The sequence below is a fragment of the Pleurodeles waltl genome, chromosome 11 (genome assembly GCF_031143425.1).
Source record: "Pleurodeles waltl isolate 20211129_DDA chromosome 11, aPleWal1.hap1.20221129, whole genome shotgun sequence".
Classification (NCBI taxonomy): Eukaryota; Metazoa; Chordata; class Amphibia; order Caudata; family Salamandridae; genus Pleurodeles; species Pleurodeles waltl.
The window spans coordinates 14,674,496-14,690,570 of NC_090450.1; the positions used below are offsets into that span (position 1 = coordinate 14,674,496).

Genomic DNA, 16,075 nt, shown 5'->3' on the forward strand with positions numbered 1-16,075 from the left:
TTGAACTGAATTGTTAGTTATAAAATATTGACCATTGCACAGCATAATCATCTGTAAGCTCTCTTCCAGGTTAGTTTTATAAACACAGGAACACATAGCTCAAGTTTCACAGAGTCAAGCATGTGTGGTTCGTCTAGTCAGGTTTCTGCCTTTTATGCGCAGCTTGTAGCACATTATAAAAATAAAACTACAAGTCCCAGAATGCAAAGCAAAAACATAAACAAAATGAGCAAATCATGCATCAAGCTAGGGAGCTGGACAACTCTATGAATACTACTCCAAGGTCCAGTTTCCAGCTTGTAGCACGTTATAAAAATAAAACTACAAGTCCCATCCCAAACTGAATATGTGTGCTGCAAAGAATGTGTACTATGTATATAATGCTAAAATGTCAAAATAACTCTGCGATTAATGTTCTTTTTGGAGAGAAAACTTACTTTTTTCTAGTGGAAATTTGGGCCCATTATAAGGTTGCGCAGAGGGTTAATTTTCTTTCTGGAGAGAGAATGTACTTTTGTGTACTGGAAGCTTGAACTCATTATAAGGTAGCACAGGGTTAATGCGCCTGCTGCAAAGAACGTGTACTAGGCAAATCACAAAGTGCATGTAACGTAAAAGTGTCAAAATAACTCTGGCCATATACGTTTTTTCTGGCGAGAGAAGGTACTTTTGTCCAGTGGAAGCTTGGAGTCATAATGTAGCGCACAGGGTTAATGTGCCTGCTGCAAAGAACATATACTAAGCAGATCAGAGTGCATATATTGTAAAAACAATACAGCTGTTCAAGTTTGCGCTCTCAGTGCTGTGAGCATCATGGCAGCCAAGAGAATGTACGTTTGTCTAATGGAAGCTTGCAGTCATCATAAGGTAGTACACAGGGGTAATGTGCCTGCTGCAAAGAACGGGTACTAAGCGGATCAGAGTGAATATAATGTCAAAACGATACCACCGATCAAGTTTGCACTCTCAGCGCTGTGAGCGCCATGGCAGCCAAAAGAACGTACTTATGTCTAGTGGAAGCTTGGAGTCATCATAAGGTAGCGTACAGGGTTAATGTGCCTGCTGCAAAGAACGTGTACTAGGCAAATCACAAAGTGCATGTAACATAAAGATGCCAAAATAACTGCAAAGAACTAGTGCTGTGAGCGCCATCCCAGCCACGGAGCGCCGACATAAGAAAAAAGTAGTTCGCCCACGCGGAAGTGCAATTATCCCTGTAACAGGGTGGGTGTCAAGGCGGTAAATGAACCTCCCCAAGGCAGGACAAACGTAAAGCATTTACGAATGAGATCAAGTGATTTTTGAAAGGCAAGCCCACAAACTAATAAAAGTGATGGGCGTGGTTAAAAGCCCACAATACTTACAACAGGTCAAAGCGCTTGGGTGCTCGACCTAAAAAGCAGGATACCAGATTTGGCCGAGATGTTTTAAGGCCTGTGCACAGTGGCTCTGGCCCTGAGCCCCAGCCTTTCATGGGGAGCCCTGACAGAGCCACCTCCCTTCTGTAGAAGGTCTTGCCCTGGTGACCTGACATTTTTCTTAAAGAGATTGTTTTAAATACCTTTTTCTTTAATTTATTTTTAATTTGGGAGATGTGTGAGAGACAATATTAAAAACACACGTCACTACCCCTGAATATTAGATCTAAAGACATTTAGAACTTGGAGAGTGTTTCTGTGCGCTATCACTGACCTGGCCAAAAGGGGCGCGAACGAGCTGAAACGGACTTACATTCAGAGCTGTTCTTAGCAGGGGCCCCCAGAACGCGTTTGGCCCAGGACCCCCAAAATCCTTCAGATGTTCCTGAGAGTTGGGCACTCAGGTGAAAAGAACCCTTCGAAAGCATGGAACATCCACTGGGACAGTCCCTTGAGAGACATGGTTTGCTCACTGACTCAGTGAGTGCTCTCAAGTCCTGTGTTTTGGCTAAAAAAAGGGGACTTAACCGTATAAAGTTCAGAGACCAAAAATGCACAGTCACTTTGGAAGCAGGAAACATTTCGGCTGTTTCAAAAGGCAGGGAAGGTTATGCCCGGAATCCGGTGGCGTGTCCAAGGCCCAAGGCGTGTGCCAGGCATGAGCTGCCCCGCCGGGATGGATGGACCAGGGGGTAGGGGCGGAGCTGGCGAGGGATGCTGTGAAGTGGGCGGCGGAGGGGGCAGTGAGGGAGGGCTCCTGGTCCTGTCAGCCTCCTGAGGGAGGCAGGGGGCGTGCCCGGCATGGGAACAGTCAGCCCCAGACAGAAGGACAGGCACACAGCCCTCTGGACAGAGCTGGGAGCCCCGGGGAGGAGGCAGGAGGCGGGCATGATGAGGTGAGGACCGCGGTTATATGGAATATATTGTACAGCTAGCCGGGGCTCAAACAGCTACCGCCGAGGTCTTCGTGTCTCTTTCTGCCGCTGTGCATTCTGGTACTTGTAGTCGCATCATTACCTCTAAAACTAGATAGTACAGGCCGAGACAGGCAGAGCGAATGACCCCTGACGGGGGGCGGCTAACATCTCAGCTGAAAGTCCCCTGGGACTGGTTGGCGCTTTAGAGTGCCTGCCTCTAGGCGCTTGACCCTGGTTTAGAGGACAATGAGTTTGTTATGGGGCTATGCGAAGAGAGGACGAGCTGTCACGTGTGGGGGGGGGGGGAGGGGGCGTCATAGGGTTGCTCAGGTCGGCACCAGCCGGTTCCATGCTGCGCCGCTGTGATTGACAAGAAAACGGTTCTAATCTGTGCACTAGCTCGTTTGGTCAAAGCGCATGCGGCAGAGATAAGTGGTATCTGCCGGCTCACGGGCTCCACGACTTCAGCGCAGCGACTCAGCCTTTCATTCTTCCAAGGTCGACACCGACTACCACTGAGCTAGATACTAGAAGGAAATATTACCTGATGTGGTGAAAGAAATGGAACGGGGAGGGGGGTCCAACATCTCCAGGCTTCAATTCCATGTTTTTAGGCAACTTTAATTATCTGATTTATCTGCTTTTGATTGAAGTATTTGATTTGGCCTTCTGTGACCGCAGTGGGCGCAATAAATAGGGTTTTTGACAGTATATAAATACATTAAAGCGCCAAGACAAATTACTTTGCGTTGGCGCTATGGTAATAATCCACTTGCGTATTAGTATTATTGTTGCACCCTCCTTTTCTCTGAGAAGAGACTGGAGTCCCGCTGTGGCTGACAGGGCCATCGCCACCCCCTATGCTTCCAGGGCCACCTTCCCCTTATTCCTGGGACTATTCCCAAACTTTCCCACGAATTGTAAACACCAGGGTGGATCCATCCGCCGTCAAGAGCCGTAGAGTCCGTGACGCAGTTAAAACGTGAATCCGGGGACATCTTGAGGATTTCGGGGTTCTGTTCAGAACAGCGTTGAATTTATCATCCAGTTTCAGCTCTTTCGTGCCCTCTTTGGACAGGACACTGACACAGACACGCCTCCAAATTATAAATTACATCTAATATTCAGTGATCGAGACGCCTGATTTCACTATTGTAACACAGCAGCACTAATCACTAATAATATTGCAGGAAGTCTCTCTGACACCCCACAATCCTCATATGTGGGGTCCTGTTTTGATCTAAGAAACTTTTTTATGGATGTTGCATGGAACATAAAAACGTTTCTGTGTAAAATGTCTGTAATAGACTCTCACACACTAAAGATAAATTAAACTAGGACAACCCTATTTAAACCAATCTGTTTAAGAATTATTCAAGGTCATCAGAACAAGCCTCTCTGCAGAACCGAGCTGGCTCTCTCAGGGGCCCCTGAAAGGCCGGGGCCGGGGCCAGACACAGGCTCAGCCCCAACATGTGAACAAGGACACAGCTGGGGACCGGCCGGAGTTTAATTCACAGCTCAAAGTAAGGAGAAAGTTGGGCAGAGTCATTTCTTTCAATATGTAGGTGTTTAAAGTGATACTAGGCCAAACGTTTAAATCATCGCTCGACAGGCCAAAAGATAGACATTTAAAGTGTGGAAAAAAACCTACAAAGTTCGCAGGAGTGCAGGAGTTTTGCTTTATACCTTGTGTAAGTCTGATGTTTGGGAAGAGATGAGAGCAAGGGTCTGGGTTTGAGGTAGGCATTGGGTACATTATTTCATCATGGTTTGTTTTGAAAAATAAATAACTTTTGCATTTCAAACTATGATGTTTCAAAGAATGTCCTTTTTTCCGAGCTATTTTTCGGACTCCCTGATTTTGGCTTTACTGATTTTTTTCAACCGAGATTTTTCTACATTTTAGTTTCGAAGCTAAAATCACTCGCAGCCCCGGGCGCAAACATCGGATTAAGAGCTACGCGCCCCCCTCTGCCCCCCCCCCCCCCCTCCCAAGAGCAGGTGTGGCGCCCCGCGGGTTCCTGCTGGATATTCTGAAACCATACGATGAGGGGTGCTTGTCTGCCATGCTGGTGCTCTGTAGACTTAAACAGGCTAACTCAATAGGACGCATTTTATCGACTTGCAGGGGATGAAAGGCTGAGCAGTTTGCCCGCTAGGAAAGTTAATTAAGGCGAGGGCCCTGCTGGGTCCGGCTGTTGTCTGGCCGAAGGGTGTCGTGAAAGGTTCCTCTGTGAGGCAGAAAGGAAGGGGCTTATATATCTGAATAGGTGTCGCTCCTGGGGGAGGGGAGCGGGTGTTTGGGGGCAGTGAATGGCCAGGATGCCAGCCGCTCAAACACAAAGACTGGCTCTTGGAAGGGGCTGTGAGGAAGGGATGTGCATTCACTGGCGCTCCCAGACACCTCTGTCTCCCACAGAGGTGGCGAGACTTTCTCCTGGGAATGGTCCTTGGGACAGTCTGATTCCCACTCCCTTTCCCCCCCACCCCACACCGGGGAAGCATCGCCCTATCTCTTGAAACAATAACTTCTGCATCACAGAGCACTTGTCTGGCCCGGTGGACCCTTGAACCTCGAGAAAATCACAACTAAGGGTCCGAAAAGAAACTAAACAAGCATTGGCAAAATCAAGCGGTCTTGCGTTAACGCCTGCTTGCTTGGAACTTTAAGGGCACGTGCTGTGACTGCGTGGCGTTTGTTAACATCTCGAAATCTTCCCCAAAAACAGTCAAAACGTGATCGCAACACAACATCCACAGCTAAACACAACACCACGTGGTAATAACGCAGCATGAAGGCATAAAGCACATGCTTGTCACACATTAGCACCTCTTGAAATCTGCTTTCATAATACTGTGCTAAAAGTTGGGAGAGGATGTGGCGAGGGGACGGGCGGAGACCCCCCCCCAAAGGGGACATCAAGGGCCGCCTGGGACCCAAAAGAACCGGTGGCCAAAGGCAGCCACTTCAAAGGAAATCACACCTTCACGTCACCCCCTCCAAGTGACCCCCAGCGCCAAATGTGGCGCAAAGGTGCGGGGGCCAATGGAGGAAAAGTATTGGTTCAAACCCCCCAATAAGGTGACAGGAGAAGTGGACCTGGGGGTGTTCGCTGAGGTATAGGGACCGCTGTCCCCCCCACCATGGGATACATACGGAAAGACTTGGGGGACAGCGCACAGCACGACAAAAAACTCACCCACCCTCGCCAGGTAGTCAGTAGTTGTAGCAATGCTGGCAAAAGAAAGGGGGGGAATTGTTGGTAATAAGGCTCACCTAGTAAGGCGGTGGCCAAAACACGGGCCACTCACCTGGGGATGCCTTACGGCAGGGTGAACGTGGCCGGCAGGGGAAGTAAGTGGGGCACAGACCTCGCAGCCCAGACCCGCAGGCGGATGGCAAGGCACAGACACAAAACATAGTAGCGTGTTGGGCCTAAACAAAACATGAGGCTACCCTCCCTCACAAACAAGGACAAACCAACAACATTCCAGGGACATCCCCTCAAGCGGCAAGTATGACTGACTAACAAGGAAAGTGCCAGAAAACAGGCCAAGCAGAGGTTAGGACTGGACTGAGATATGTCACCTCTGGAGTTCTGACCTAAAAGCAATGTATAACTTTGATTGTCTGTCACTTGTGATTGATTTATGACTTGCGTGATTGATTTTATTCGTTTTCAGAACTCACTAATGTTGATAAGTAATGTTTGCGGTGGCAATTGTGCATACTTAAATAAAATTGTGGCCTTTGCAGAGCCCAAAAGTACCTGAAAGTTTTCTTGTTAAGAGAATACTAATACACCCTAAGGGGACTGGAGTGTTCCAAGTGTGGGAGTTATGTCAGCCCCGGCTTCCTTCCTGTAACCACATCCCTGTGCCTGCCGGCTGGTGCCACTCGCCTTTCCAGGGGTGACCCCATGGCACACAGATTTATTAACGTTAACTGGGGCCACACAGGTGCCACAATGTGCTTCCTGTCTGCATTTATTTAAAAAAATGAAAAAAATTACCGAAAATTGGGTTTCTTTTGAGTCACTTGTCATAGTGTCATTCCTCAAGCCCAGGCGAACAACTGAGCAAATAGATGGTCTGGGGACTTTAAAAAAATAGGGTGAGATTTCCTTAAGTATTGACCCATGTCGGCATCCGTTTACAGTATAATGCTAATATTTACCGGTGGGTGTATTGTCATGTTTTATTTAGCTGCCTAATTTGCTAAATCACAACAGGTGTCAAAGTGCGAGTGCCTGTTTATAAATTAAATAAATGTGGCAATAGACCGTTTCACAACTTCAGTTATTCACAGAACACAACATAAATATGGATAAATACGGATAAAACTGATGACAAAAAAAATAAATATGAATACATTCAGACGGAAATGTTAAAAAAATAAATACCGTAAAAGCGGGGAGAGACAGTCCCCGAGAGGCGGGGTGTTTGAGTGCCACCCGGTGTTTGCAGTGTCCTTCGGTCCCGCACTGTCCCTTCCCAATGACATCTGGCTCAAGGAAGTTGGGTCACAAACATCTGGCTAGTGGGTGGGCTCAGAGACATAAAAAAAAACCTACATGCCTACCTCAAACCCCACCTTTCTGAGACAGTGGGATGTCCACCCAGCTCGGCACTTCACGGAACCTAACGTTTCACCTGACGACAGAGAACGTGGCATCAGGCCTGGGAGGGTTCAGGACCTGCAGACCTGGACATCAGGGAGACACTCACCTCCCTCAATGCTGGGCAACCTGAAGTGTTGACCCCACTAGACCTTTCCGCAGGGTACAATCTGGTAGACCACAGGAATCCTGTGGATCACTTGGAGTCTTAAACTGGGGTGCACCGGACGACGCGGCAAAGGTACCACACTTTCCTTATCAAACCATAGTCTGCAAACTCGGAGTCGATCCCTTGTGGGGTCCCTCAGGGCTCTCCCCTTTTACTCTTTCTCTTTAGCAGCAGAATGGGTCCCTTGGCACAGATCATCTCCCTGCACCCACTACAATGCCAAATATATGCAGATGATATTTAAATATATATCTAGTTAGGGGACCCCCCTCACACCAGGGTCCAGGATTAAGTATTTGCATGAAACACATCTGCCACTCGATGGAGGAGAGGCCTTGCTGCTTAAACGGAACAAGAAATGGACTTGAGATGTGTCAACATCCCATCAGGAGCCTCTCATGCAAAGGGGCCGATGGAGAAGCCCTAAGTTCTACAAACAGGTTCCTTATACACACAAGGCCATCACAAGGGGAGCGCAACCGTGCTCTTTGCCATGGGTCCCGTGGTTTATGGGGGCTAGGTGATCCTATTACAATATGCACTTAAATAATAGAAAGCATGTTAGACCTGTTCCTTTATGACCCATCTCAGTGACCAGCACTGCTACCAGGCACCAGATACTCTGCTTTTCACCTTCCTACAGTAGACAGATTTCCTTAATGATGGGCTGCTCCTTGAATCAGAAACTAGACAGAGGCCTGAGAATGTTTTGGCTTCAGCCCCATAAAAGCTTCTGAGGTGCCTGTTTGCACACAAAATCACAGCAACAATAAACAAGCATTTCCAATGCAACGAGTCTCGCATTTCTCCGAGTTAGAGCTATTAGCTGTTGTAAACTCCCAACCGGACTTTTCTTGCCTCATTAAATGGAAAATAAACGAGCGAGATTGCGCTGCAAAAAAAGAAAGAAAGTAGTCCACAAACCGGACGGAAAACAGCCAGCCTCGTATGTTTTCAGTACTTGGTCGCTGAGCTTGAGGAGGGCTAACCACCAGAAAAGGCATGACGAATGCCTTCCACTAATGAAAGCAAGCCGATTTTGAAAGGCAAGCCCACGAACCAATGAAAAACATTGATGTGACATAGGCGGGGCTCCGATCCCTTTTCTAACTACCAGCGTCTCGCAAGCGATACGCATGCACAAGCGCATGCTACGCAGGCTCGACCCTAAAAACACCAACTAATGACGAGGAAAAGGATCCTGCTCTCCATCAGCTATTGCACTGGATTGAGGACTCCAGGGCCCTGGTCCTCTCAGATCGATTACTTCAGCAAGATCTACTTAGAAGCACATGAGAAGGACATCTGCAAACTCCAAGGATATAGCACCACGGGATGAGGCTCTGCCTCAACCTGACGATGTGTGAGCACATGACCCTGGCTCCTAAAGAACTCTACTGGCTCCCAGTGGCCTGAGGATTACTTTCAAACTACTATGCACAACCTTCAGATCACAAGGGGCACTTGGGTCAAGCTACCTCCAAAGCTGACTCTGCTCTACAGGCCCATCCGCAGCCTTAGAAGATTCCCAGAGGACGAACAATCAGAACCCTAGGTGCACATCTATGGACCTCACTGAGGCCGGCCACGAGACCCCAGCCAAGATTCATATTGTTTATAAAACATGGAAAGATCCTCTGCAGGAAGGCAATCTCTCCATGCCAGCTGTCCTTGGGATCACCGCTCCCTGTCTTACAAGAGAGTCCCCTCAAAGGACATTATATCCCTTGGGGCTGCGGACAGTGAAAACAACCTGAAATAACACTAGGACCTGACCACCTTTCAACAACAGCAAAAAGAACAGACGATGGATGGAATGCAGAACAAATCAAACATTCACCCCAAGTCACAGATCTGGGTTTAATCCATCAGTTATTTTGCTCACCACGCCACCCCAGTTTGAACCAACCCATATGCCAAATCAGTCTTGGCACATGGGAACAGTCCAGCCCAAACTGCCAGGCCAGGTCCTCCCTGGACCCGAAACAAGCATCCTGGGACCGGTTTCGGGGTTTCACCCCTTATCAGTCAGACTTGCTTGAATCCAGTGGCACAACCACCTGCCCAGGATGAAGAGTTCTAACTTGCAAATATGTTACTTGTTAGGATATAGCACTCAAAAAGTGGCTCTGTACTACACACCAGCAATTTACAAATTTATGAACTATAGAAAAATAGGTAAAGAAGACAAACCAGTCCAGCAGTCTGACGAGGTTATCTCTGGCACGTTGGGTCCATCCCTGGAATCTTGCTGACCTCACCTCATATAGTGTGTGTCCTCAGACGTGGATGTGCTAATTCAAGGCATATTGTGGCTATCGTAGACGTGATGATGTCCACCACTGCCATAATGTTGGACATGGCATAATGGTGGTAGTTCTTGGCATACTGTGAACATCCTTGGTTAGCTAATGTCTATCCTGGCATAATGCCAGTCATCCTCTGCACACCATGGGCCCCCTTACCATTAGGCCATGACATGATAGTGATCGCTTTAGTGATAATGTAGGTAGTCCTGGCATAATTGTGGCATCCTGTGGCACAATTCTCATCATCCTTGCCATATTGTGGACTTTCTTTGTTTTAAGTATTTTTTTCAAAGCTTGCTGAGTTGGCGTTTTTTGTTCTCTAAGCTGGCAGGCTCTCTGTTTTTATCTCCTAAGCGTGTGATTCTGATGCCACACCACACTGCGAGGTGAGGGGGTACAAACTAAGGGTGAGGGAAACTCATGGAGGTTCACATTGGAATTCTGCAGAGTTAGCATAAAAACTTTACAAGATTCTGTGGAGTTCTGTAAATGGGCAGATTTAGACAAGTTGCACTGCTCACGCTCATTTTTAGTGCAGGGAGCTCATTCAGCGATGAACAATCAGAACAAACGGCACCCTGAGGTATCCCAGAGGGCCCTGCTTGTTGAGTTGATTTTGCTGCTGGTCAAGGAGATTTTCTACTCGTGCGGCAGCTTTCTGACTGGGATTGGTCGCAACTGCCTGTGACCTCCCGCGTTGGGGAAATCTCTCTGGATGCCCTCCTAGTGACCGAAAATCGCGCTAGGGGACGCCAAATCTAACTCACTCTTGCTAACTTACCGTTGGCGAGCTACACATGAGAAAAAACTTTGCCATGCAACGTTTGGAAGAATTTGGCTGGAACTCCACGTTTGAACTCCTCCAACTCTGCCAGCAAAGCAGAATTTATTGCCCACCCTTAGTAAAAATCGGGTGATGGGCTGACGAGGAACAGAAGAGGCAGATTGGACAGAGACACAGCACAGTCTGTGCACATGTACAGATGCTTGTGTTTTCATGCATTAATGCACTTACTGCCCTCTAAGGTGGTAAAATACAGTTTCTGCAGCTCTTCCCCCACTTAAGGCACCAGTCGCCCCAACACTGGGCTAGAGACCTCTTCCAGGGCTCACCCGACAGTTGTTACCCCAAAAGGAGACCCAAGTTGGCTGTGACTGTACAGTGAAACAAAGCTTTCCCTTTCATAGAGGGTTAAAGATTGAGGTTACAGTTTCACACACAACCCCTCTCTTGCAGTTTCCACCCTAACATGACATTGTTTATTAGTGGTTCATTTTTAGGGGCGAGCTTGCGAGTGCATACGCTAGCGCATGCGTCTCGTATATGAGACGCTGTTGTGTTCAGTAAAGGGCCTGGAGCCCGCATGTCGCTCACCATTTGTTGGTTCGCGTGGCGCTCTTCTTTACAGCCTCGTAATTCGTCAAGGCACGCCTGGTATCATTTCCATTCCTCAGTGTGGAGCAGGGATCAGGCACTAATTGATGCAACTTAATTAGTGCCCATCCGCTGCTCCTGACGTTATCGAGGTACTATTTTAACTTCCAGTTCCCCGCAGCTTTCTTTATCTTATTTTGTTAAGTTTCGGCTCGTTTTTTTGTTTTTGCTCATGAGCACTGTTGTCAAAAGATGATAATTAACTTTTTCAAAACATGCGAGACCCATTGCATTGCAAATGCTTGTTTTCTCTTGGAGCTGATGTTATTAACTACCGAGTCAATTACACTTATTTTATATCTACAGCAGCAGGATACAAATTCAAACCTTTGACCTGCGTATTCCAAAGTGCACAAAACCCTCAGCTATTTTCCATCTTTCAAATTTCTTTTTTTTTCTCAAGGGGAAAATATTCCATTCACGTCATCCAGGAATGTTTTATGTAAACACAGAATGTTGAACTTACCAAACTTCCCTGTTTTTTGCAAGTCTCTCTTTATGTATTTATTATAATTATTTTCTGATGGTCTCCCCAGTGCACCTCACAAATGTCCCCCATCCAAGTTCTTGGTTGGTGCCCAGGGGTCACCACCACTGACCCCCTGTTTTAGAATGATATATAAACCCTGCAAAGTGCCTCAGTTCTTGCACAATGTTTGCTGAATCTGAAAATGGACCTTAACCCCTTGCCTGGAGGGGAGGCCTGTGGTCTGCTCGGAATGTAGGATTGGACTTTAACTCCTGGATTTAACAACAGCAAACTTCACCCACAGGAGTTCTACAGCACAGAAAAACAGACACATCTCTCTGGGCAAATAAAAGCATGCGCTTTCATTCACAAAGGTTTGAGAACATTGCTTCCAATTAAAGGAACCTTCTAATTCTGGGCTAGAGAACCCAGTCAGACTAAAAATATTTTTGTAAAAAAAATCCAAACCTCTAGTATTAGAAACTATTTGTTTGCCCACTTTTTTTAACATAAACCATGTGAATATTCCTAGAAAGCTGCACCTCTTCTACCAGAAATACACCAACTATACTTTCAGATCTCTGAAAAAGTAAGGCATTTGCTCCAAATGTAGGATAATTTAGACTCTGATGTTCCCACACTGAAATGTGTTTCCCCCACAGGTACTCACCCAGCTGTGGTCTGTCTTTACTTTTTATCTTCCTCCCTTAGACGTCATTCCCATAAAGTATTGCTTTTTGTTAAGCACACCGAGGCCCTCAGAGGTAGGAGAAGCACTATATTTAATAATAAAATGAAGGGATCATTGTTCTCGGGCATTGGAACAGTTTGCAGGGTAAGGAAGGCCAGAGCCACAACTGCCCACAAGTACTCCCAGTCTTTCTGCTGCAGAGGACAAAGTGGAGATACCTCTGGTTTTATGTGGTCAGACCCTCCAGTGGCATTCCCTGGCTTCACTGCCCTTTTCTGTTGCAGCACCAGACTGTGGACCTCATTTAGGGCCTGATTCTAACTTTGGAGGACGGTGTTAAACCGTCCCAAAAGTGGCGGATATACCACCTACCGTATTACGAGTTCCATAGGATATAATGGACTCGTAATACGGTAGGTGGTATATCCGCCACTTTTGGGACGGTTTAACACCGTCCTCCAAAGTTAGAATCAGGCCCTTAGTGCCTTGAGCAGCTGAAAGTCCTCCAATTACCGAATGGCGTAGAAGCTTCAGGCTGAATTTGCTCCACCGTGGAGTATTGTGTAGGACATTCAGCGGATAGATTCCATTCTACTTAATATTTAGCACTGATAGTTCCTTCCCATCTCTCAATGAAGCCCTGTGTATTTTTCCTGTATATCTTGGCGGTCATCGGTTACTGTTTGTAACTTCGTGAGCCCGGATGTGTCCTGCGACATGCCCTTGTAAGAAAAGAGTCTTCCATCCTCCCTTGGACCAGGGTGTAGGAGCTGGGGCAGCTCACAGGTCTCTCATCCAGCCTGGGAGAACAGTGCAGGTCGAGGGCAACTCATAAGTATTCCATTCTGCCTCGTACCGCAGTGCAGGTTTGGCAGCAACTCATGGGTCACACATCCTTGTCTTGACTGCAGTGAAGGTTAAAGGGTGGCTCATGAGTCTCCTATCCTGCGTAGGACCAGGGTGCAGGTTGAAGGTCAGCTCTCAACCTCTTGGGCAACTCTCAACCTCTCATCCTGCATTGGACCATAATGCAGATTTGCAGGCAGCTCATGCGTATCCCAACACCACTTAGACCTCAGTGTAGGTTCTGGAACAGCTCACGTGTATCCCATCATCGCTTAGACCTCAGTGCAGGTTCGGGAGCTGCTCATGCGTATCCCATCATTGCTTAGACCTCAGTGCAGATTCAGGAGCAGCTCATGCGTATCCCATGGTTTCTTAGGTCTCACTGCAGGTTCAGGAGCAGCTCATGTGTTTTCCATCATGGCTTCGACCTAAGTGCAGGTTCCGGAACAGCTCATGCGTATCCCATCATCGTGTAGGCCTCACTGCAGGGTCAGAGCTCCTCATGCGGTTCCCATCATCGCTTAGACCTCAGTGCAGGTTCAAGAGCAGCACAAGCTTATACTATCATCGCTTAGACCTCAGTGCGAGTTCGGGAGCTGCTCATGTGTATCCCATCATCACGTAGTCCTCACTGCAGGGTCAGAGTTGCTCATGCAGTTCCCATCATCGCTTAGGCCTCACTGCAGGTTCCCGGAGCAGCTCATGCATATCCCATCATTGCTTAGACCTCAGTGCAGGTTCAGCAGCAGCTCACATGTGTCCCATCATTGCTTAGACCTCAGTGCGGGTTCGGGAGCAGCTCATGAGTATCCCATCATCACTTAGATCTCAGTGCAGGTTCAGGAGCAGCTCACGTGTGTCCCATCATTGCTTAGACCTCAGTGCGGGTTCGGGAGCAGCTCATGTGTATTCCATCATTGCTTAGACCTCAGTGCAGGTTCGGGAGCAGCTCACGCGTATCACATCGTCGCTTAGAACTCAGTGCGGGTTTGGGAGCAGCTCATGCATATCTCATCATCGCTTAGACCTCAGTGCAGGTTCGGGGGCTGCTCATGCATATCCCATCATAGCTGAGACTTCAGTGTGGGTTTGCGAGCAGCTCATGCATATCCCATCATCGCCTAGTCACTAGTGCAGATTTGGGAGCAGTTTGTGCGTGTCCCATCATCATCTAGTCCTCAGTGCAGGTTTGGGAGCAGCTCATGTGTGTCCCATCATCGCCCAGCCCTCAGTGCAGGTTTGGGAGCAGTCTGTGCATGTCCCATCATCGCCTAGACCTGAGTGCAGGTTTGGGAGCTGCTCATGTGTGTCTCATCATCGCTTAGCCCTCAGTGTAGGTTTGGGAGCAGCCTGTGCATGTCCCATCATCGCCTAGACCTCAGTGCAGGTTTGGGAGCTGTTCATGTGTGTCCCATCATCGCCTAGCCCTCCGTGCAGGTTTGGGAGCAGCCTGTTCTTGTCTTATCATCGCCTAGACCTCAGTGCAGGTTTGGGAGCTGCTCATGTGTGTCCCATCATCGCCTAGTCCTCAGTGCAGGTTTGGGAGCAGCTCATGTGTGTCCCATCATTGCTTAGACCTCAGTGCAGGTTCGGGAGCAACTCATGCGTATTCCATCATCACTTAGGTCTCACTGCAGGATTTGGAGCTACTCATGTTTGTCCCATCATTGCTTTGGCCTCACTACAGGTTCAGGTGCAGCTCAGGCATATCCCAGCATTGCTTAGACCTCAGTGTGGGTTCGGGAGCAACTCATGCGTATCCCATCATCGCCTAGACCTCAGTACAGGTTCAGGAGCAGCTCATGCATATTTCATCATCGCTTAGACCTCAGTGCAGGTTTGGAAGCAGTTTGTGCGTGTCACATCATCGCCTAGTCCTCAGTGCAGGTTTGGGAGCAGTTTGTGCGTGTCCCATCATCGCCTTGACCTCCGTGCAGGTTTGGGAGCAGCCTGTGCGTGTCCCATCATCGCCTAGACCTCAGTGCAGGTTTGGGAGCAGCCTGTGCATGTCCCATCATCCCCTAGACCTCAGTGCAGGTTTGGGAGCAGTCTGTACATGTCCCATCATTGCCTAGACCTCAGTGCAGGTTCAGAGCTGCTCATGCGTGTCCCATCATCACCTAGTGATCAGTGCAGGTTTGGGAGCAGCCTGTGCGTGTCCCGTCATCGCCTAGACCTCAGTGCAGGTTTGGGAGCTGCTCATGTGTGTCCCATCATTGCCTAGTCCTCAGTGCAGGTTTGGGAGCACCCTGTGTATGTCCCATCATCGCCTAGACCTCAGTGCAGGTTCAGGAGCAGCTCACGTGTGTCCCATCATTGCTTAGACCTCAGTGTGGGTTTGGGAGCAGCTCATGCGTATCCCATCATTGCTTAGACCTCAGTGCGGGTTTGGGAGCAGCGCATGCGTATCCCATCATCGCCTAGACCTCAGTGCAGGTTCAGGAGCAGCTCACGTGTGTCCCATCATTGCTTAGACCTCAGTGTGGGTTTGGGAGCAGCTCATGCGTATCCCATCATTGCTTAGACCTCAGTGCGGGTTTGGGAGCAGCGCATGCGTATACCATCATCACTTAGGTCTCACTGCAGGATTTGGAGCTACTCATGTTTGTCCCATCATCGCTTTGGCCTCACTGCAGGTTCAGGCGCAGCTCAGGCGTATCCCAGCATTGCTTAGACCTCAGTGCAGGTTCAGGAGCTGCTCATGCATATCCCATCATCGCCTAGTCCTCAGTGCAGGTTTGGGAGCAGCCTGTGTGTGTCCCATCATCGCCTAGACCTCAGTGCAGGTGCGGGAGGTGCTAATGCGTGTCCCATCATTGCCTAGACCTCAGTGCAGGTTCGGGAGCTGCTCATGTGTGTCCCATCATCGCCTAGTCCTCAGTGCAGGTTTGGGAGCAGCCTGTGCGTGTCCCATCATCGCTTAGACCTCAGTGCAGGTTCGGGAGCAGCTCATGCTTATCTCATCCTCGCCTAGTCCTCAGTGCAGGTTTGGGAGCAGGCTGTGCTTGTCCCATCCTCGCTTAGAGCTCAGTGCAGGTTCGGGAGCAGCTCATGCGTATCTCATCATCGCTTAGACCTCAGTGCAGGTTCGGGAGCAGCTCATGCTTATCTCATCATCGCCTAGTCCTCAGTGCAGGTTTGGGAGCAGGCTGTGCTTGTCCCATCCTCGCTTAGAGCTCAGTGCAGGTTCGGGAGCAGC

The 16,075-nt window shown here is 48.6% G+C and overlaps 1 protein-coding gene across 3 annotated transcripts in view; it reads left to right on the forward strand.

The window, feature by feature from the left end:
* The first annotated feature begins 2,197 nt into the window (after positions 1–2,197).
* The window catches only part of MASP1 (MBL associated serine protease 1), a 250,759-nt gene continuing 236,881 nt past the window's right edge, over positions 2,198–16,075 (forward strand). For all 3 annotated transcript variants that reach the window (XM_069212804.1, XM_069212803.1, XM_069212806.1), the window contains exon 1: positions 2,198–2,314. In XM_069212804.1, coding sequence (XP_069068905.1) covers positions 2,220–2,314 — 95 coding nt within the window. In that variant the 5' untranslated portion in view covers positions 2,198–2,219. The remainder of the gene's footprint in view (positions 2,315–16,075) is intronic.